Source organism: Diabrotica virgifera, chromosome 10 (genome assembly GCF_917563875.1).
Source record: "Diabrotica virgifera virgifera chromosome 10, PGI_DIABVI_V3a".
Classification (NCBI taxonomy): Eukaryota; Metazoa; Arthropoda; class Insecta; order Coleoptera; family Chrysomelidae; genus Diabrotica; species Diabrotica virgifera.
Window position 1 is genome coordinate 113,419,127 of NC_065452.1, and position 24,407 is coordinate 113,443,533.

The 24,407-nt window shown below is 34.1% G+C and overlaps 1 protein-coding gene across 1 annotated transcript in view; it reads right to left on the reverse strand.

Moving 5' to 3' along the window:
* Positions 1-24,407, reverse strand: part of LOC114333287 (NGFI-A-binding protein homolog) — a 242,064-nt gene that overhangs the window by 83,657 nt on the left and 134,000 nt on the right. The window contains exon 4 of the mRNA XM_028283144.2: positions 19,613-19,772. Within this exon, the coding sequence (XP_028138945.1) occupies positions 19,613-19,772 (160 nt within the window). The remainder of the gene's footprint in view (positions 1-19,612; positions 19,773-24,407) is intronic.

Sequence of the window (24,407 nt, forward strand, 5' to 3'; positions counted from 1 at the left end):
ATTCGATACGCGGACGACACTGTACTAGTTGCAATAACAGTAGAAGAATTACAACGATTACTTACAAACATAAATATTGCTTGCAACAATTATGGCATAAACATTAATATCAAAAAAACCAAGTATATGGTCTTCAGTAAAATCATGAAACAACCAGCACATATTAGTATAAACGGCATTCAAATTAAAAAAGTATTAAGTTACAAATACTTGGGAACTTTAATAAACGAAATTGGAGACCAAAACAATGAAATAAAAAGACGTATCGAAATTGCCAGCCAGGGCCACCTTCATAAAGATGAGAAAATTATTCTGCAACAGAGATATAAGCATCCCTCTACGATTAAGAATGCTATTTAACACGCTATTATACGGTGTGGAGGCCTGGCCTCTCAAACAGAACAACATAAAAAATATTGAAAGTTTCTACATGTGGTGCTACCATCGAATGCTGAAGATAAGTTGGGTTGAAAGAATCACAAACCTTGAAGTAATACGAAAGATTGGAAAAGACCCAGAGATTTTGTTAACGATAAAACGAAGAAAACTTGAATATTTGGGTCACCTGATGAGAGGTCATAAATACGCATTACTTCAAAATATAATGCAAGGAAAAATAGAAGGAAAACGGAATCCAGGCCGTAGAAGAATGCCATGGTTGCGGAATTTGAGAGAGTGGTTTGGCTGCACCACTATATAATGAACTTTTAGGTCAGGTGTAAACAAGGACAGGATAGCCTTGATTATTTTCAATCTCCGATATTGTACTATTTTCTTCTTGTGCCACTCCGAGTAGCACAAGAAGAAAAAGAATTCGGATTATAAATATGTATTTTCAATATAGAGTGTGTCCGTAAAATATGGGATAAATTGGATATTTCCAAAACTAAAAGACTTCTGAAATGTTTTCCAGCTCGGCTCTTCTCGAACTATTCGAGCCGAGCGGACATGAGCCACGAGCTCAACCTGCAGCTCGCAAGTTCAAGCCGGCTCGAAATTTCGAACCATCGAGCTCAAGCTTGTCAAAAGCTTGGCTCGGCTCGACTCGAATTCATCCCTATTCAGATACTTTACCATTTTGCCGGTTTTCTAGAAAGCAATATGTACATACTTAATATATGAATTTCGTGTAAAACTTTACTGGTTTTTTATATTTAAAATTTCGAATTGTTTTATTGTTAGTGTTTTGAAATATACTATTTAAGTGGTCCCCTTTTGAGCAACACACTGTGCTTTTTTATATGATTACTAATTTTCAATCAGAACTAAAATTTTATAAATAATGATTACTGTATCAAATCAATACATGTTTTTATAACTATATAAAAAGCATATCGGGACGGTGAAAAAGTTTATTCATCCTAGCATGACAAACTAAAATTAAATTCTGTTGTAAGTAATTTGTTTAAAAAAAGGCATGAAATTGCACGAAAAATCACAGCTGAATTACGTATGTATATAAAATAAAAAAACAATTATTGAAATTTTTATAAAATATTTGACTTTTTTTATTGTAAACCATAATGGCTACTGACTAAATTTTGACTAGTACCTAATATATAAAAAAATTAAATCTAGAAAAATGTTACGACTACAAAATAGCTATAGACCTTGTTTTAATAAAAACGCTTTATTAAATAATTGCGGCAGGTTTTGATTTATCTATTTTTTTTTAATCCCCCATATATCTTTGGCATTGCTATTTATACATGCTCCTTCCGTCTATCCGTCGCTTATTTTCATTGCATATACGTTCTTTCAATATTTTGTCACCATTGTACTTCTGTTTTCCACTTATTTCTGTACTTTATTGGTGACTATTTAATTAAGCTCTATGAACTGCACCTCAAGATAAAAAAGACGGAATTTAAGCTCCTAGACAACTAAAGATTTACATAAATAATTGCAAAAATTATGGTATTCAGCGTTATCTCAAATATATGATGATACCTTATTATCCACCTGCTATAGACATAAAAGTCCAATTAGGTATATATTTTATTCGATATACGACTTAATTGATAACGAAATATGGAATAAGCTGAAAAAGCTAATGCTACTAAAGTTGCAGCACATGGATGTGTTTAAATATTTTGGTAAGGTTGTGGTCTCCAATAGACGCTGTAGGCTGTGTACAACGCCACGCCGTAGAAAAATTATTGTTTATTTTCGTTACTTTTAATAAACTTTGAAGGACGAAAACTATCTTACAACCGAAAATGGTTAAAAAAGAATAATTCTAAAACAAATTTAAAGTACGTGGTGAATTAAAGTGACCACCGACTAAGCCGGTGGTATGCAATAGACGCCGTAGGCTGCGTACAGCGTGTATTGGAGACCATCGACTTAGTTTGTGGAAACTAGCATTTTAGTCCCCAACAAGCTTTTAATACTAATCAAGCTGATGTGTTTTGGGAGAAAATACCAAAGAGTACCCACATTGTAGAAGAAGACAAGGTCACTGCCATGTCACAAACCAATGAAAGACAAAACTAACTACTAATTTATCACTCTGAAAGATAAAGTCCAGAAGTATCGGTTATGTGGAGATCAAATACTGAATATTTCACTGAATTATTTAATGTGATTATATAGTATGTATGCCAAGGACCAAGTATAAAGAGTTATTCAAAAGGAATAACCTCCCCCTCTGCAGAATTATTCCTGAGGGGGTTTCGGAAAATGACTTGATTATCTTACATTATATACAGGGTGTTTCATTAAGAATTGTCCATATCGTAACTGGAGAAACCTTAGCACAAAATACGAAGATTTAACCCAAAACACTTAAATAACTTATTCTTCCTTACCGAGATACAGAGTATTTTATTACAAATGTTCTAAAATTATTTTAGCCCATTGTTAAAGCACCTTTTAATATTTTTTGTTCAAACTTGACACACAGTTTACACATGTTAGGATACTGTAACTAGTGTCAAAAGATAATTTTTCGCTGTTACCAGAGGCGTGCTGTAATGATATACACTTCCTTTTTCGCCCCCTTTCCTCCTTACAAACTACGCCACTGTCGTGATAATAATTTCAGCATGTTTTTTTTATTCTTCATTACTTTTTATGTAAATATCATCCTTTTGTCTCAATGCGATAGAGTAAGTAGTTTTCAAGTTATTTGCGTTTTAATGTAATGGAATCAACAAGATTATACAGGGTGTTTGGTAAAGAATGGGCCAAATCTTAACCTTAGATTCCTGAGGTTAAAATAGGTCGATTTAAGCTAACTTATCTTAGCACGAAAGTTGATAACAACCGAAATACAGGGTGTCAAAGTTAAACTTATATTTTATTTATTTTTTAATAGCTCCTGACAGGCATGGGATAACAACACGAAATTTGGTAAGTGGTGCTGGTACTGTCCACTCTACTAAATTATGTTAAACAAACGTTTCTGGCTACTACCAGATTCGTACGACGCACAGTGGTTCCAAATGCTGAAAACGTGGTCAGGAGGCGAAGAAAAAAGTCCCTATCTAGGGATTTTCATGTTTACAGTTGTTTTCTCATACTATCGTAAATCGTAATACGCAGGTATAAGGATCAGACTGGATGTATTGTGGTTCACAGCTCAGGAACAAGTGAGCCATGGCCTAGGTTATTTTGGCCGGCAGAGAAAGTCTAAAAGAACGCGTATATTGAAAACGCTGTAAAACGTTTTGTGGTTTATCAATTTTATCGCTATAAAGCAGATTCTTCTTTTTTAAGTATGTAGTAATGTAAGATGTAAGTTGGCTTAAGTTTTATTAACAATAAATGCCTTAAATTTGTTACTACATAAATAGTGAAAATATACTTGAAATAATCAAAATTTTGTAAAGATACATTCAAAAAGTAGAAAATTCTGCATAATTCTGCGACTAATGTTTATTAGTCTTAAAATATATTGTAAGAAGATACAGAATCACTTTGGTTTAGCTGCCTATAACTGCCTATGCATTGCTGGCAGTTGTTTGACTACAAAAGTGGAAAATGACGCATATTACATGATTCTGGCGATTGTGGAGTATTTATGGGTGGTTGTACAGAAGTAATAGGTTCTGAATATTGTACTTTATAATCAAAATGTATTGGTGATCAGCAATTTTAAAAACCCCTTATAATATAAATTTTTAAACACATATGCATTTAAAATAAAATTTTCGAAATTGTTTCGACTATATTGGATCCGCCATTTTGTTTTAATAAAAAGGTAATGTTAGATTTGTAATCAACCACCTTAAATTACCAAATTTGACAAAAAATTTGCGTTTTGATCGATACTTTCATTTTCTTTCCGCCATGTTGGATCCGCCATTTTGTTTTTCAGAAAAAATAATGTCATATTCGTAATCAGCGATACCAGAAACCCTTACGAACGAAAGTAATTCCGAAATATATAAACAATATACGCTTTTAAAGGTTCATGACCACGTTTTCGGCATTTGGAACCACTGTGCGACGGGGGAACATGAATGGTTGACCCTTCCCAAATTCTACGCTACTGCCGGAATTGCTATTTTAGTACAATTTTTTGATTCTCCAATACTTTCTACGTAAACAAACTCTTTATTCGTAACGCGAAAGCCATTAGTTTTCGAGATATTTGAAGCTAAAAACGAAGGAGCATAATACATTAATCAAAATAAGTGTGCCTTTTCATTTTTAACTTCAAATATCTCGAAAACTAATGACTTTATCGTTACGAATGAAGAGTATATTCTTTGCATAGAAAGTATTGGAGAATCTAAAAATTATGCTAAAATAGCAATTTCATCAGTGGCGTAGAATTTGGGAAGGGTCAACCATTCACTTTCCCCTGTCGTACGCCTCTGGTAGTAGCCAGAAACGATTGTTTAACATAATTTAGTAGGATGTACCGTATCTACACTTTCTGCCAAGTATTATAAGGATATGTCAAATAGTTTTATAGTACCGGGCACACATAGTTCTTAAAGTTTTAAAAATAAAGAATAAATTATTTAAAAAAAAAGAATACTTTAAAATAATTTGACATATACATGTCATACTTGGCAGAAAATGTAGGCATTGTACACCCTACTAAATTATCATACAGAACAAGTAAAAACTTCGTTTGTATAATGGTATAAAAAGTTTATTGAAAAACTATTAAAAAGTCATCCAAAAGGATTCGTTCGATTCCGACGTTTTCAATCTAGATCAGATCATCTTCAGTGCGTTCTGCCGTTGATTGAAATATTAATATGGGTAATACCTCAATCAACGGTTCTGCTTAGTACATGAAACTAGCAACTTTAGAGAATAGGTAACATCGAGAAATATGATTTACATTTTTAAAAACTGATGTTAGTAGCGACTGTAAGTCGATGTTAAAAGATAAATTTAAGAGTTCTCAAAGGGCAACATGATTCACTGCTCGACGATAACGTGTGGTACTTGCCAGTTCGATGGACACAGACCAACTCTTAGAGTTGGGCACTCTTAAATTTATCTTTTAACATCGACTTAGAGTCGCTTCTAACGTCAGTTTTTAAAAATGTAAATCATATTTCTCGATGTCACCTATTCTATGAGGTTGCTAGTTCCATGTACTAAGCAGAACGCACTGAAGATGATCTGATCGAGATTGAAAACGTTTTGAGAATCCTTTTGGATGACTTTATAATAGTTTTTCAATAAACTTTTTATACCATTATACAAACGAAGTTTTTACTTGTTCTGTATAATATTTAATTATGGTATATAGCCAGCTACTGGCACTTTCCCATTGATTTTCTACTAAATTATGTTAAATAATCGTTTCTGGCTACTACCAGAGGTGTACAACAGGGAAAAGTCAATGGTTGACCCTTCCCAAATTCTACGCCACTGATGAAACTGCTATTTTAGCATAATTTTTAGATTCTCCAATACTTTCTATGCAAATAATATACTCTTTATTTGTAACGATAAAGTTATTAGTTTTCGAGATATTTGAAGTTAAAAATGAAAAGGCACACTTATTTTGATTAATGTATTATGCTCCTTCGTTTTTAGCTTCAAATATCTTGAAAACTAATCGCTTTATCGTTACGAATGAAGAGTATATTATTTACAAAGAATGTATTGAAGAATCAAAAAATTGCACTAAAATAGCAATTCCGCCAGTGGCGTAAATTTGGGAAGGGTCAACCATTCACGTTCTCCCGTCGTACGTCTCTGGTAGTAGCCAGAAACGTTTGTTTAACACAATTTAGTAGGGTATATAATACCAGCACCTCTTACCAAATTTCGTGTTGTTGTCAAATGCCTGTCAGGAAATATTCACAAAGAAATAAAATAAAAGTTTAAATTTGACACCCTGTATTTCGGTTATTATCAACTTTTTTACTAAGGTAAATTAGCTTAAATCTACCTATTTTAACCTCAGGAATCTAAGGTTAAGCTATGGCCCATTCTTTACCAAACACCCTGTATATTAAACACATACACTGTTACTAATAAACCAAGTATATAATTTATACTGAGATTTATACTATTCCATGGTGCCTAATGTATGCTGATGATGTAGTGTTAATAGGAAATAGTGAAAGAGACTTAGAACAAAAACTGGAACAGTGGAGACAAGCTCTGGAGGAAAAAGGTTTAAAACTTAGTAGGACAAAATCAGAGTATTTGGAATGTTCATTTAAAGATGGAGTTACTACAAATAAAATGATATCTTTGGATGGTGAAATGATTGTGAAAAGCAATAGTTTTAAGTACCTAGTATCGGTATTACAGAGTAATGGAGAAATAGATGGAGATGCATGCAGTGGAATTAGGGCTGGATGGATGAAGTGGAAAGAAGCGAGTGGTGTATTGTGTGACAGAAAAATTCCAATGAAGATAAAGGGAAAATTCTATAAAACAGCCATAAGACTGGCTATGATGCACGGAACTGAATGTTGGTCAGTGAAAAAGAAAGAGGAACAACGAATGCATGTGGCGGAAATGAGAATGCTTAGATGGATGAGTGGAGTGACAAAGAAGGATAAAATTAGAAATGAGTATATTAGGGGAAGTCTAGGTGTGGCACCAATTGATGCCAAAATGAGAGAGCATAGGTTAAGATGGTGTGGTCATGTTCAACGTCGAGACGTTAATCAACCAATACGAAGAATAACTGAAGTGCAGATTCCTGGAAGGAGTAGGAGAGGAAGACCAAAGAAGACCTGGGGGGAGACGATAAGGCAGGACATGTTGGTAAAGGGGATTAACATTGATTAGACCCAAGATAGAATTGTGTGGGGAAATGCAATTAGGGAAGCCGACCCCGCATAGGGATAAGGCAAAGAGAACGATGACTGAGAATAAATCAGGTATAGGCAAAATCACTACCAATAAACATGGAATAACTTAGGTATAGGTTAAACTTGATATAAGAATTTAGTCCAACCTTATACCGACCCACACGCTTGTTTAAGTCTGGTATAACGTGGTATAACCTATTTTATGACTGTCAAAGTCATCAGAGACAAAAATATATTATTTTTTTATTCGTTTTGAGAGTAGGTATAATATAATAAAAAAATGTGTTTAAGAGGTATTGCGGCTAACCAGGAAGTTGATAATTTAATTAACATGATGGAAAATACAGAAAAAAAGGAAAACTTTCAAAGAAAACATAAATTCCTTTTGAAAATACATTGATAAAGAATTCAGAATAAAAATCCGGTTTCCTAAAGATGATGTAAGGTTTTTAAAATACTTAATAATTGATTCACTTATTGTGAACAAGCGAGGAGGAGGAGGAAGATTATCCTACACTCTACAAGAAAAATAAGGTCTTTATGTTCTATGATCTGTAGAAAACATCTCACAATATTCTTCAAAATATGCTAAAATTAACATATTTATATTGCATTTATAAGTCAAATAAATCAATTTGTTTACTGTTTCTTCACTTTCCCATTAAATGCAACGTTATCTTTTATTTGAAGCCATTTAATGAAATACTGGAACTCAACATACAAGATAAGAAATAACGATTTATTAAAATATAGCAGAAAATACAAAGGCCATGATAGCCCATCAAAGAATTATGAAGTAAAATTTAATGTTGAAAATCTACATTTTTTTGAGTTTATACGAGTCATAAAGGGAAAAGCAACTGCGGGTAGTTTAAACAACATTTTTGTTTAATTTAGTAATATTTTGTATTTTGACAACGACATCCGATTTGGACATCTAAACGTTAATAAAATTATGTTTTCAATTTAATTGTGCCTTATTTCCCAATCAAAATAGTTAATTTCGGGTAGTTCATCAAGAAATGACGGAATTTGGTTTGTCAGTTGTAGAGAAAAACCAAAATTGACATATTTCACCCAATATAATATACCGTTGTTTTATGCATTTGTGCAGAAGATTGCGCCGTTGCCAAACTATTATTTCTGAATAAAGTGAGAATATTTATAACTAACTTATACCGAGTTTATTGGTAACAAATTATTTTCGTATTATATCTACCTTATACTTAGGATAACTGTTCTACATATAAATACGGAATAACCTTAGAATACGAGTATGGAATGCAATATATTTAAACGCAAATAACTTGAAAACTACTTACTTTATCGCAATGAGACAAAGGGATGATATTTATTTAAAAAGTAACAAGGAAACAAAGAAACATGCTGAAATGATTATTACGACAGTGGCGTAGATTGTGAGAGGGGAAAAGGAGCGAAAAGGAAGTATATATCCCTACAGCAAGCCTCTGGTTACAGCAGAAAACTATATTTTAAGACTAGTTAAAGTACCCTAATATGTGTAAACTGTGTGTCAAGTTTGAACAAAAAATATTAAAAGGTGCTTGAACAATGGACTAGAATCATTTTAGAATATTTGTAATAAAACACTCTGTATCTCGGTAAGGAGGAATATTTTATATAAGTGTTTTAGGTTAAATCTTGTATTTTGTGCTAATGTTTCTCCAGTTACTATATGGACAATTCTTAATGAAAGACTCTGTATAACCCATCCAAAGCTCCGTTGGAAGTTTACCACAGGATAGGATAATGAACTCTGCTTAGCAAATTATTTTAAGTTGTTTTTCTCCCATTTGGTAGGTATCCCTTTTTAGTTCTTATTTTTTTATTATTATGTACCTAATCTGGTTGAAGAACAGAGATCTCAGGGAATTCCCTTGTCATATCAAATTGGCAGCTTCAATTGGGTTAGTTAATTGTTCTTCTACTTTTACTTTTATTGTGTTTCTCTGATAGATATTTTCAATCAATTTGATTATTCCTAGAGGTATCTCAATTGCGTATCATAAGTGGATAACGTCTTTTAATTTGACCCTGTCAAATGCCTTCTTAAGGTCCACGAAGCAGAAATATGTAGGTGTGTTATATTCTCATAATTTTTCTTTCCACCTGTCTCACTAAATATAGTGTCGGTGCATAATCTTCTTGACCTAAAACCTTGTTGTTATTTTGCTAGTGTTATAATTTCATTCAGTTTGTTTATTATTACTTCGGTTGTTAATTTTAGTGTTGTGTTTAATAAATTAATTCCTCTGCAATTCTCCGGATTCTATTTGTCTTCCTTTTTGAAGAGAGGTATTAGGATTACTTGATCTCCATTCTTGTGGTATTCTGTTTTGTTTCATTCATTTTTTTATTAGTTGTTATAGTTGTTTGGTCAGATCTGGTCCTCCCGGCTTTAGGGGTTCATTCGGTATTATGTCCTCTCCTGGTGATTTTTTAATTTCCTTAATGCTTTCTTTACCTCTCCCTCTTAATTATTCATTTCTTTATTTGTCGTCATTTCTGGTGGCTTACTGTCGTCAACTATAGCAAATAGGGATCGAAAGTAGTCTGCCAATGTTTCCTTCTGAATGTGTTTCGTTTTTATTAGTTCGTTCATCTCTTTTTTTTTGACATCTGATCATTCTCCATATTTCTTTTTGTGTTCCGTAGAAGTCGAGTTCCATATGTTTTGAGAATCTCTGCCAGTGTTCCCTTTTTATTTGTCTGATTATAATATTCGTTTTATTTCTAATTCGATATTTAGCTACTGGAGACTCTTTTAAAAGTTTAGAATATGTATTTACAGTCCATCTAGAGTCACTATTGTTCATATTCTCTTGTTTGAAAACTACACTATGCTCTTTCTTTAAGTGGGCGTACAAATTGGAGGTATTTCTTGATGTTCTTAAAACTTTGGAACACAAATTGCAGCAAGATTGCTTTTGTGCAGTGCCATTTTTCTTTCTAGTTTTATTAGCAACAAAACAATATTCACACCGTGCCCAAATACCAAATGAAATAATATAGATAGGACAGAAAACTTAATACTTATTATATACCCTTACACACATCATACGACATAATTTGAAGTGGATTTGCGCACTGCTCACGACTGACTACATAATCCAAAAAAAAAATCAAACAAGTTTGATCTTCAACGATCGTAATTATTTCGATTCCTAAAAAGGATTTACTTTTCGTATTTCACGAATCTCATACTTTAAGGCGCCTTTACACTTAAGGCGGGTTGACATTACTAGTGAATAACGAATGTGGCTCACGCTTACGTATTTTGCCCGTGTTATTTATTTTATTATCTATTTTCAAAGTCGAGCAGTACTTTTGTATCTATGCATTGCATAAAGCGTGAGCCACGTCAACCCGCCTTACTAGTGAATAACAAACGTGGCTCACACTAAAAAACAAGCGTTATCTACGCTTTTGTGCAGTACGTTTCGTTAGAAATGTTATTGTGTTTACACTGGGCACGATAGTTGTATATTTTATTAGTGAACATGGCGTCATCATGTGTATACCAACGCTACTATTGCAACCTATGTGTATACCTAGGCTACTATTACAACCTATGTGTATATTAGAGGCTACATGTTTTGCTGTAAAATTTTCAATTTCAATCTGAGCAACAATTCTTTCTACTCATTCTTTTTATACCTTGCGTCAGAATCATTCCAGAGTACAAAATCACTTTCGTACAAGTCTACAAATCTAACATAACGGTCTGCCGTTCATTCAGACGCTCATTTTTTAGGTTAGAAGCACGTGCTTAATCAAATACAAACTCTCTACGACTGTCTTTGGAGCGTGAAATATTTAACATGTTTAATGTCTTTCGTGGCGTGGTGTAGACCATTCGTGCGACAATCGTGCTGCACGAACATCTGTTTACCACTGGCGAAGCGTCCATGTAACCATTGTTACCATTGGTAACAGTTAAAATTTGTAAATAAATATTTTATGACTACTATGAAATAATTCCATTTATATTTTTTAAAAATAGAAATATTTGTTAATAGTATCTACCTAATTCAGTAAAATAGCCAACTAGACGCACGAAAATATCAGCGAGTTTATGTAAAATCGGTTGCACGTTATTATAATACGCCCTTACCACAGTATAAAGAGGTTCCATATTTATTATACTGTGCCCTTACCGTGCGCCGCGCCGTTTAGCACTTCTGTGAGTGGCAACGATAGTATGATCTTTGACTGGATCGTCTCTGAAAATTTTGCGGGGACGATGGCTCTGAAACCGCGTATTGGTGTTACCAAATTTTAATTTGGTGACGCTAGGTAGGGCCGGTGTCTATCGGGACAGAAAATACCGACCGTAAGAATATCAGACTTAATAAATGCAATTTTAATTATTATTATAATTATAGGTAATAATTATAATTCCATTTATGAAGTCTGTTATTCTTAGGGCCGGTATTTTCTCGATTAAACTCCGGTTAGTTAACCGTACCGGCCCTTTGGATTCGATTATTGCATAATATGCATTATTAATTATTAGTTTATAACTTGTAACTGTACTTGCTTATTATACAGATAATATATCTATACCTTTTTATCCTATATAAATCATATTAATCGATTTTAATAATTACTTGTCGAAATATATTAATTAACAACAACATTATTATAATTTTTTACTTACTTAAGCCGTCCTCTTGTACCTTACGGTGTCGAGGTAAGTGGAGAAATGAGACGTCTCCATGCCTTTCGGTCGGTAGCTAGTCTTTCTGCTTCTCTCCACCCAATATTTCTTTTTCCGCAAGCCTTTCCAATATTTGCATTCCATGTTCTTGCTGGCCTGCCTCTTTTTCGTTTGTTGTCAGATGCCGCTTTCCATACCCTCTTTACAGTTCTACCTTCACTCATTCTCGCCATATGTCCGAACCACGATAACTGTTTCGTTTCAAGTATGTCTAAGGTCCTTCCAACACCGGACCTTTCACGTATGTCTTCATTTCTTATACGATCACGTCTGGTCACCCCGGATACCGCACGTAAATATCGCATTTCGCATGCTTGAATTTTACTACGGATGTTGTCGTTCACTGTCCACGTTTCACTACCGTAGAGTAGCACCGGCTCGTATACGGTTTGAAATACTTTCATTTTTGTTTTCAGGCTTACTTCTTTCTTCCTAATAAAACTTTTATTTAGTGCATAGTATAATTTTGTTGCACTCATTACCCTGCTGTTTATTTCTGGTTCTATATTTCCTTGCCCATTCATTGTTGATCCTAGATACTTGAAGTCCTCAACTTGTGTAATGGTCTCATTATTCAACTTAACATTTATATTTTCTTGTGTTTTCGATATTACTAAAGCTTCTGTTTTTTCAATATTTATTCTCATCCCAAATTTCTTAAAGGCTTCATTCCAAACATTCACATTTACTTGCAAGTCTTTTTCTGATTTTGCCACAATTACCAGGTCATCGGCATATATCAACTCTGACACGCATACTTGTTGAAGTTTATACACCCCAACCCTAGTTCTTTTTACCTTACCCCTGCATTCTTTTGCAATTTCGTCCATTAGAGTGATAAATAACAAATGACTCAGAACACCACCTTGCCTTACACCTGTCCTTGTGTAGAATTCAAGAGATGAGCAATTGTTCGTTCTTACATTATTACGTGTACATTTATATATACTCTTTATTGCTTGGATTAACTTCGGTTTCACATTTCTACGGTTTAATATTTCCCAGATCTTGTTACGTGGCGCCCGATCAAATGCTTTTTCCAAGTCCACAAAACAGAGATACAACTTACTGTTATGCTCTAGGGCTTTTTCTGATAACTGTCTCACCGTGAATATGAGATCGGTTGTACTTCGCCCTGGCCTAAAGCCGCATTGGCTGTCATCCAGTGTGGCCTCGATATTTTCTCGCAGCTTTTTCTCTAGTATTATTTCGTATAATATACGAAATATAATAATAAATAATAAATATAATATAAAAAATATATATAATAAAAAAATATAAAAAAATATAATAAAAAAATAATAATAATAAAATAAAAAATAAAAAAAAATATAATACGAAAAAAACATTATTATAATATGACATATAATAATATTGATTATACAGTACATTGTAGTGTATAATCAATAAAATAAAAATTATTTAATATTTTAGGCTAAAAATGACAAATGAATGTACTGATTAGTATACTAATTATACAATTTGGATTTTTTAATAAAGTATAAAGGTGATATGGGCCATTCCACGAACATACGCCTGTTTTGGATTACTTCGACAACGAATATTTTACTGTGCAACATAAGAAGTACGAAAGTAAATGGCGCTAATAATTATTCCAATAAACAACAATGTAATTTGCAATTTACTTTCGTTCTTCTTATTTTGCACAGTAAAATATTCGTTGTCGAAGTAATCCAAAACAGGCGTATGTTCGTGGAATAGGGTATATAATACATATTTTACCTAAAAACAACAAATATGTTTTTAGTTTGTAGATACTTTATATAATTTCTTAAATTTTTAATTTTTTAATTTTATTTCATCTACTCTTATAATAGACCTGGATCGCGCGTACCAAAAAAAAGTTGATTAATAGCAAGCTGAAAATTCACGGTGTCTAGTCGAACAAACTTTGATGTATGGGAACACTGTATATATAAAAATATTTATAAAATACTTTATACATATAGATAATATATAATATATCTGGTATATATTTAATATCTGGTTTTGGTAACACTTTAGAAAAAGTCACGCGTCGCCACTGCTGTTTACATTAGTCGTGTAGCACGGCTCAACTACGTAAGCGTGAGCCCCGTTCGTTATTCACTAGTAATGTCAATCCGCCTTCATGCAAACAGACGTTAGTGCAACATTATTGTCTCACGAATGGTCCACGCCACGCCACGATCGACATTAAACATGTTAAATATTTCACGCTCTAAAGACAGTCGTAAAGAGTTTGTATTTGATTAAGCCATAGGCGTAACCATGGGGGTTTGGGAGTTTGCAACCAATTGTTGCTCAGCTAGCAATTGAAAATTTTACAGCAAAACATGTACTAGAGAAATAATAGCTATTATTTATTTCGCAGGTTGTAATAGTAGCCTCTAATACACATGATGACGCCATGTTCACTATTAACACATAAAACTCTAGTGCCCAGTGTAAACAGAATAACGTTTCTCACGAAACGTATTGCACAGAAGCGTAGATAACGCTTGTTTTAAGTGCGAACCACGTTCGTTATTCACTAGAAATGTAAACTCGCCTTTATACGGAGCGTTTCTTACGAAAGCGTGGCTCACGATCGTGAAACACTGCCCATATCAACGCGGCTTGAGTCTATTTAAAATTGTTTTATCCGCGAACCCTGTGTTCACCAGCACTTACTTAAAACTAAAATGATTTTTTTTATCAGTAATTAAGGGATATTTTTTGCAATTTTGTTTAATATTTGTTTATATTATATTATAATTTGTAATTTCAAACGAAAAAATGTAATGAAATTAGAACTGAAAGTTGAAATCATTGATATGTAATACGATATAATATGAAAAATATACATGCAATTAAGAGATGGTTAATACAGCTAATGTTTAGTAGATATATTTAATGTGCACTTAGCAACTATAAAGCAGTGCTATAAGCGTTAAGTTATATATATACAACATGCACTATTGGATAATTTTAAAAATGTGCTAATTTAAGCGCTTCTTATTATCGTTGAAATAATATTTGAACATTTAGAGCAAAAGAAGCAATAAGCAATAAATTGCAACAATACAATTATAGAACTATTTATATGTAACAATTTTTTTAATTGCAAATTGCAATACCAATATTTACTGAACCATAACTGTTCAAAAATATTTAATTTTTGTATTTTCGTTCACTGCTTGTTAGTTTTAAATATATAAGAATCTAATGATTTTAGCCAAAAGTAACATTGCGCGGGCTTACCAGTATGAGAAAGCAATCAACAAGAACAAGGGTAAGTTCAACAGCTGAGTCAAGCCAGAAAGGAAAAGTGGAGCGAATCTCTGGAAAAATGGACATGACAGATAGTAGCAAAATAGCATGGACCCTTGTTAAAAAAAAACTTAGCGGTGGCCCCAAGGAATATAAAGCACTTTGCAAAGTTACAGCAAACCAAGTCGCTGCTTAACTGCTTGTGAATGGAATAACTAAGTATCTAGATAGAAACAAAAACACTAGAAAAAGACTGAATCAGGAAACAAACCACCTGGCAACTCCATTTGCACCAAAAGAACTCTACCACATTATGAATATGTTAAAAACGGGAAAGTTGCAGATGAACAAATAAAGTATCTAGGCCAAAGAGCAAAAAAATGGATCTTGCAACTCTATAACACGTGCTTTAAAGTCTGCACTAACACAACACATTGCTTCACAAATTGTACGACACTCTAGGTAGAGTCATATATTCTTTGCTGCAAAACAGATGTTTTTTCGTCATACTGGAGGGCAAAGTAATTAGGTGGAAAGTTGAAAAACAACGGCCTCCCACAGGGAAATGTTTTGGCACCAATGTTTTTCAATATACAGTGATGAGCGCTCTAATAACCGGCAAAATAACACAAAAGATGGAAAACATAATACATTGTGAAATAAAAAAGATGAAACTACTTGAGGTGGAAATTATCGGTATAAACGTATAAAATAACATAACATTACATAGTTTCCCACCTTTAGACGTCTGTGACAGGAGCATTTTATAAAATTCTCCTGTCACAGTGACAGTTGTCATACTCCGATACGTCTTAAGGTGGGAAACTATGTAATGTAATGTTAATTTATACGTGTATATCAATAATTTCCACCTCTGCAAGTGTCATCTGTTTTTACTTCACAATGTGTTATGTTTTCCATATTTTGCGTTATTTTGTTCATCACTGTATACGTTACAGTTCAAGTTGATTCTCAGTTAGAGTTGACTATTCTTAGTTCGAGCCTACTCCAACTAAAACGAGCAGTAAGTGTTGATTTGAAAAATTTAATTCAACTTTTAGTAGTTGAAGTAGACTCTTCCTAACCCTTGTTAGTAAAAGTAGATTGCGGGAAAAATAAAATCAACTCTTACTGGTGTGAGTTGACTATTCCTGGATCGATTCAGTAAATGTAGATTATACGAGTATAATCTCAGGTGCTTTTTGTCTCTTTGTCACGTCTCTTTGTTTTGACCGTTTCAACTACATATCAAGCTTGAACATATCCAGTACCATTAATTTCTAGAATCGGTTGTTTGTGTGAATCAACTCTTACTAAGTGGTATTAGGAAGAGTGTACTTTTTCTAGTTGCAGTTTACTTTTACTAGTAAATGTTAAATAAAAATCTTTATTTCATATTTATAATCAACTTTTACTAAAACCAGCCGTTTGAGTTGACTATCGAACTAGGAATGGTCAACTCCAACTGGATAATCAACTTGAACTGTAACATACACATAGTTTCAAAAGTTATGCATCACCCCTCGTATTCACGATGTTTACGCTTTTATAAATCCGTATCTTTATCGCATATTTAATGGGTTTTTTTTATAAAAAATTTACCTTTTTTGGTTTTTTATTTTATTTAAATACCCATTTAATTGACCTGGTTTTGCCAAGGTGTAAACATTTGAAAAATTTATTCTGGTGAAATTTTTGAAAACGTGATTAAAAATGAATTGTACTTTAATTTCTGAGTTGGAGCGTATAAGAATTATCGATTTGGTTGAAGAAGGCCATTCACAGCGGTTCGCGGCGGAAAGAGTGGGTATTTCTCAGTGTGATATCTCACGGATATGGAATAGGTTCCTGGAGACAAACTCGATACGGAATTGAGCTCGGTCTGGTGACCCCCAGGTACCAATGGTCGACAGAATAGATATATCAGAATTTCCATCCGTAGAAATTCTTCTATGTCTGTACCAGCCCTCCAAAGAGAATTCAGGCATGCTACAGGGGTCAGAGCATCGTTGGATACAATAAGAAGAAGAATTTTAGACTCAGGTTTGAGGAGTCGTCGACCAATAAGATTTCCTCAGCTACAACCTAGACATGTTTTAGACCGCCTCCAGTAGGCTTAAAAACACATACAGCTTATCCAACAGTTTTGGAATTTTGTGCTTTTTTCAGACGAGACCAGAATCTGTTTAAAAAGTGATAACCGGCGAATTCGTGTGTGGCTAGTTGTGCAGCTCTTGTTGGCTCTCGCCACATACGAATTCGCCGGTTATCACTATTTAAACAGATTCTGGTCTCGTCTGAAAAAAGCACAAAATTCCAAAACTGTTGGGGGAGCTGTATGTGTTCTTAAGCCCACTGGAGGCGGTCTAAAGCATGTCTAGGTTATAGCTCAGGAATTCTTATTGGTCGACGACTCCTCAAACCTGAGTCTAAAATTCTTCTTCTTATTGTAGCCAACGATGCTCTGACTCCTGTAGCATGCCTGAATTCTCTTTGGAGGGCTGGCACCTGGCACAGACATAGAACAACTTCTACGGATGGAAATCCTGATACATCCATTCTGTCGATCATTGGTAACTCGGGGTCTACCAGACCGAGCTCTATTCCGTATCGAGTTTGTCTCTAGGAACCTATTCCATATCCGTGAGACATCACTCTGAGAAACTCCCACTCTTTCCGCCACGAACCGCTGTGAATTGCCTTCTTCAACTAAATCGATAATTCTTATATTGTCCAACTCAGAAATTAAAGTACGATTCATTTTTAATCACGTTTTCAAAAATTTCATCAGAATAAATTTTTCAAATGTTTACACCTTGGCAAAACCAGGTCAATTAAATGGGTATTCAAATAAAATAAAAAACCAAGAAAGGTATATTTTTTATAAAAAAGGCCCATTAAATATGTGATAAAGATACGGATTTATAAAAGCGTAAACATCGTGAATACAAGGGGTGATGCATAACTTTTGAAACTATATGTATTATAAAACGACTGACTAACACACTCCGACTGAAACCAAGCACTTCCTCTATGCTAACGACCTCGCAATATGCGCACAGTAAAAAGTTTTGGAGAGGTGGAAGAGAAACTCGAAGCTGTCTTAAAAACAATGATTCCGTACTACCTGCAGAATTCCCGGAGACCCAATTCTTCTATAACCAAAGTCTTAAAACAACATAGAATGGTAATACATTAGAACACACGGACCAACCTAAATATCTTGGAGTAACTCTGGACTGATCCCTCACCTACAGAAAAAAATTGCATAAAAATGTGAGGGAAAGTAACAACTAGGAAAAGCATACTCAGGAAGCTACCAGGAAGTAAATGGGGTGCATTTCCTGGTGTCTTAAGAATAACGGCACAGCCACTGTTTTTTTAACTGCTTAATACGCGTATCCCGTTTGGGCCAGATCTGCCCACACTAAATATGCAGATCCCTCAATACGGAGAAATGTTGCAGAGCACATAGACAAAATTAAACAAATCACGGACGAGCACCATGTTCTATATAGAGCAGCTCGAACACCACGAAAGTGACATAAAAAAATTATATGAATAGTGGCTACGGAAAAATACAAAATATGGACCATCTACTTACATGTAGAAACTGCTCTCATCGCTGTACCCTCGAAGATTTGGGGCTCACCAACAAAGATAGAACCGACGCAACCTACGTTGCTATGTGACATATCTTAAGAGAAATCTGGACTGTAACTGGAGAAATACACTTCGACAAAAAGCAACAGTTCAGTCGCAGAAGCAGTACTGTTGAATAACATATAACTTTAAATGAAGGGTACTCCTTGGCAAACGCAACCATAGAGACCACAGAGAAATATTGATATAAAGTACTATTAGTGAACCCAAAATGATATGTAACCAAAAAAATGAGCCATAGTGTTCTTAAAATACCAAATATAAAAGAAGTAATCAAAAGTTTATTGTGTGCTATAGAGAGCGGTTTAAATAACATCGAAACACATTAGCACGTGACCTATAATAAATTTACATTCAAGATGCAATAGAAATAAACAAACCAAGACACGTTAAATTCTACTAGGAGCACTCCCGAATCATAATTTACAATGTATAAACTTTGGAAATCATGATTTGGGATTTACAATGTATATACATTGTAAATTATGATTCAGGAGTGCTCATACCATCATTTAACATGTCTTGGTTTTTTTATTTCTACTGCATCTTGATTGTAAATTTAGATTGGTAAGCTGAAATAGCTGCATATAAATAGTTCTACCTTTGTTAAAATGATTGCGCAGTTTACATGCTACTTGGCGAAGCGTTAGTTTTCTAAATTGATAACAACATGTGAGTGCGTTGAATTTTTTAGTCGTGTGAGTTGGCTGACCTGCCGGTCGTCTGAGTCGGAAGTGGCTTCCATTTTTGGCCTCTTGCTTATAGATCTATCATTTTCAAATCCTCCTATTCTTGGGCTCGCTCTAGCTGATATATCCACCTCCCGATCATGGCCCATATTTCCTGGTTTATTCATATAAACTGTAGATAATCTGTAATCAAACCACGAAAAAGATTTTATATTACTTTTGGTATTAAAAAACCTAGTATAGGATACCTATATAATAAAGTTGAGAGTAGAGACACATCTGCTGCTGTCTAGTCTAGTCTTTACTATCAGAATAATTTAAAATTCATGTTGTTTTTACAGCTTCATATCATGGTATATTAGTTTACCAAACTTTGTTTTCTAATTTGTTTATTGATGAGTTAGTACCTACTGAACTAGGCTATGTATAGTAGGAAAAATGAAAGATTACCCATGCGCGATTATATTAAACACATCTTTTTTATGTTCCAGAAAATAATGAACTAGTACCAGTACTTTAAAAACAGTTTATATAAGTATTACATGTACTTGCGTTGGCTAATTTTTTTTGACACAGTGACAGAAAAATACAGCGTGTTTTATATGTTCGTTCATGGGTAATCTTTGATTTTTCCTACTGTATGTACCTAAGCCAGTACAGATCATAAAGATCTAAGGCTAGGGTAATAGTTTTAACTAATAACACAATATTTACAGCTATTAAATATACAAAAATTGTAATTACATACAGAGTTTTCCCTTTTTGATGTGGTCTTTCTCTGTCCTGCCTATTTTCTATAGATATAGTTCTAATGGGTTTCTTTTTAGCACCAATTCTCTTATATTTTGTTCCATTTTTCACCGGTATCTACCATTTCATTATCTGTGTTTTGATTTACCTATTTTTATGATGTTTTAAATTCATTATACATTGGTCCTCAATTTACATTTGTTTTTGGTCCTGTCGTATTGACAGCGCTGTATAGCTCTTTACATTTTCCACTCTCATTTTTCTAATACCACCTACAAAGAAATCGTTGGGGATTACCAATGTGGATTTAGACCGGGCCGCTCTACTATTAACCGCTCTACCAGATAATCGAAAAATGCTGGTGGAAAAACGAAAAAAAAATCATCAGATGTTCATAGATTTTAAACAGGCATTTGATAGAGTATGCAGGATTAGACTGAGCACAGTTATGCAAGAATTTGGCTTTCCAAAAAACTAGGCAATTTGGTACGGATGTGTATGGAAGGGTTGCGATGTAATGTGAGGGTTGGCCAACAATATTCGGAAACATTTGAAATAAACAATGGTCTAAAACAGGGAGATGCACTTTCACCACAACTCTTCAACTTAGCTCTAGAACACATAATAAGAAGTGCGAAGATGGAAAATCCGACTACAGTATTCCATCCAAGAGGGCCAAACTTACTGTTGGCATTTGCAGACGACATCGATCTAATACGAAACACCAGAATAAGGATGAAGGAAAACAAACCTAAATGTATGTAGGTATGTGAGTCGCAATACCCGAAACAGAGATATAATCGGACAGAATATCACCATCGATGACTTTAACTTTGAGGAACAAAGTTAAAGTCCTGGAACAAACATAACTGATGACCATAACAGATCACAAAAAATAAACAATTAGATACAAGCCGATAACAGATGTCCTTAAAATCTTATAAAATCGAAACAGCTAAAAGCATACACAGATACAACTATATAATACAATCATACTACCCGCAGTGATGTATGGTAGTGAAACGTGGACGATAACAAAGGCAAACGAAGAGCGACGATGTGTTTGGGAAAGAAAATCCTAAGATCTTTGGGGCTTGATGTGCTTGATGGAGCAGCAGAGCAATATAGGATAAGAACTAACAAAGAGCTCGAATAACTATATCCAGACGCTAACATAATAAAAGAAACAAAGTCCAGGAGACTCCAATGGGCGACACCTCAGAAAACAGTTTGACGAAAGAATAATAAGGCTGATATTGGAAGAATTTCCAAATGGAAAAAGACCATGTGGACGACCTTGACTCCAATGGCAAGATAATAGAGCACGAGACCTTAAAGCTATGGGCGTGGAGAATTGGATGGAGATTTTTTAAAACAGAGATGGATGGGGTCATGTTTCCTATATGTATGTATAACCGGTTCTATAGCGTTCTACGCCTTCCGCTACCCAATCGCCAAGCCTGTGGATCTAACCAGTCTCTTTCTTGTAGATTTCTTTCTGACATGGCTATTGTAATTCCTTGTTTCCAGGAGGTCGGTGGCCTTTCTCTTTTTCGTTTTTCTGGCGGTATCCATCTAAATGTTATTTTTGGAAGTCTTTCATCTCCCATTCGTTGAACGTGTCCATACCAAGTGAGTTGGTTCCATTGTACCTCTTACACCATTGTTTTCTGCTTACCTACTTTTTCTCTATTTTCATTTCGAACATGGTCAAATTTCGATATTCAGGCAGCTCTTCTAAAAAAATTCATTTCGGTAGAAAGCAGCTTATTTTCGGATTTTTTTGTCATTTGCCAAACCTAGCCATACGTTAAAATTTGTTTCAGAATAGCGTCGTACATCCTCATTTTTGTATTTAAGGTTATGTTATGTTGCCATAAGACAGGGTTGAGGGCTCTAGTAACCTTTCTAGCCTTCGTCACTCTATCATCTATACTGGGTTCCGTTCTTCCACTATTTGTTAATTTAATCCCTAGATATAAGTATATACTCTGTGCATCCCCTGATGTAGTCACTTCCGTCAAGATCTAGGTCTTCCTGTTATATTTGGTTACCGATGTGTAGATATTGTGTTTTCTTTATGTTTACCTCTAAACCCCATTTCATGTATTCTTCCATCAATTTTCTCGTCATAATATTCTAAGTCTTCCGTATATTGGGCAACTACCACCTGGTCGTCTGCGTAGTTCAAAGTGTATAGTGTGATGTCTCCGATTGGTATACCCATACCACTGCATTTCTGCTTCCAAAGTCTGAGAACACCGTCGGTATATATATATATATATATATATATAAAAAAGGGAGATAAACCGCACCCTTGTTTAAGGCCTTTTGTTACTTGGAATCTAGTTGACAGATGGTTACCTCTCTTCACCCTTGACATAGAATTTTTATAGAGGCCTTGTGTGGCTTTGATGACAGTTGCAGAAATGTGCAGATGTCATGTTTCCAAGTCGGCTAAAATCCACGAGTTGTAACGCCGGAGAGTAGTAGTAGGTAGTAATTATTTTGCTGTGGTTTTTAAAGCCCATGTTTTGCTGGCATATGACTGTTGGCCTGAGTTTTTGTCCTTTTTGTTTTCTCTCGAGATATCCTTGGATTTCAATAATCTTCTCATCATTTGTTTGGCCATCTTTGGCCTTACATCGTGGTTTTTGTCACCATGTATGTAAATTGTCACAATATTTCGAATTATACTCGTTCCTGGCCTAATTTTGTCTTTAGGTCTACATTCTACATCATTATGTCATTTCCTTGACCCGTGTTTACCATTACCATACAACTAGTATTTTCTTGGTTTAGTCTCAGTCAATACTTTTCTGTAAAATCATTAATATTAGATATAATATTATATTATCTTATATCCTTGTTTATATAATATTTTTCATTCTGGTATTACTATCAAGTCAGCAAATTCAATACATTGGTGTTTGGTCCAAATATTGCTTTTTCAACATTCTATTGTTTCAAATCTGCTTTTTATAATTATTGTTGTATTATTCTAAACTAATTTTTGTAACATTAATCATGTAATTAGGTATTCCTAGCTCTATTCTTGCATTATAATATATATTACACCAAATCTCCATAAAAATCTGAAAATGCATTGGACAAGTGATTCTTATTTTTGAAGAACTAAATCTTGATCAAATTTTTACATTCTTTTAACATAAGTACCATCAATTAGCCTATATTTACCTACTGCTGAACGTAGCCCTCTCGTAAAATTTTTCACCTATTCCTATAACTTTTGAGTTTCTTGCCAATTTGTGGTCATGCGTCTTATATCGTCCATCCATCTAGTCGGTGGTGGTACTTTGCATCAATATGCCTCTTGTCTTGGTCAACATTCCAGAATCTTTGTGGTCCATCTATCATCCGTCAATTTGGCTGTCAATGTCCGGCCCAAGCCCATTTATCCAAGACTATTATTTCAACTGCATCCGTGCTTTAGTTCTTCTTCTTATTTCTAGGTTTGGTACTTTATCTCTGATGGTAATACCTAACATTGATCTTTCCATAGCGTGTTGTAAAAACACTTATTTTATTTATTGTTCCTTTTGTCGGAGTTACTGCTTGGCATCATGTATAAGAACCGGTAAAACACATTGGTTAACAACTTTTGTTTTTAAACAAACTGAAATAAAAGACTTGAAAATGTTGTTCAATTTACCAAAAGCAGCCCACGTGAGACCTATCCTTCTTTGTACATATTTCAATTGTCTGATTACCTCGGCCTAAGCGCAGCTAATGCCGTAGATCAGTGGTCGGCAAAGTGCGACTCAGAGCCGCATGTGGCTCTTTGGCTCCTTAACGCGGGAGCAATCGCGCCGTTAGAAAAAATCTCACATTTTTATTTTTTTTATTTTTTTATTTTTTTTTGTGGAATTTATGACTTTGGTGAGAACCAATAATTAGCTTTAAAATTGTTAGAAATAGATATTTTTAACATAACAAGTAAATAAAAATATTATAAAATAGAAATTTGTTTTAAATCCAAAGATGCATGGACATAAATGTGGATGTGCATGTTCGTTACGTTGATTTTGAGAAAGCTTTTGTCTAAGT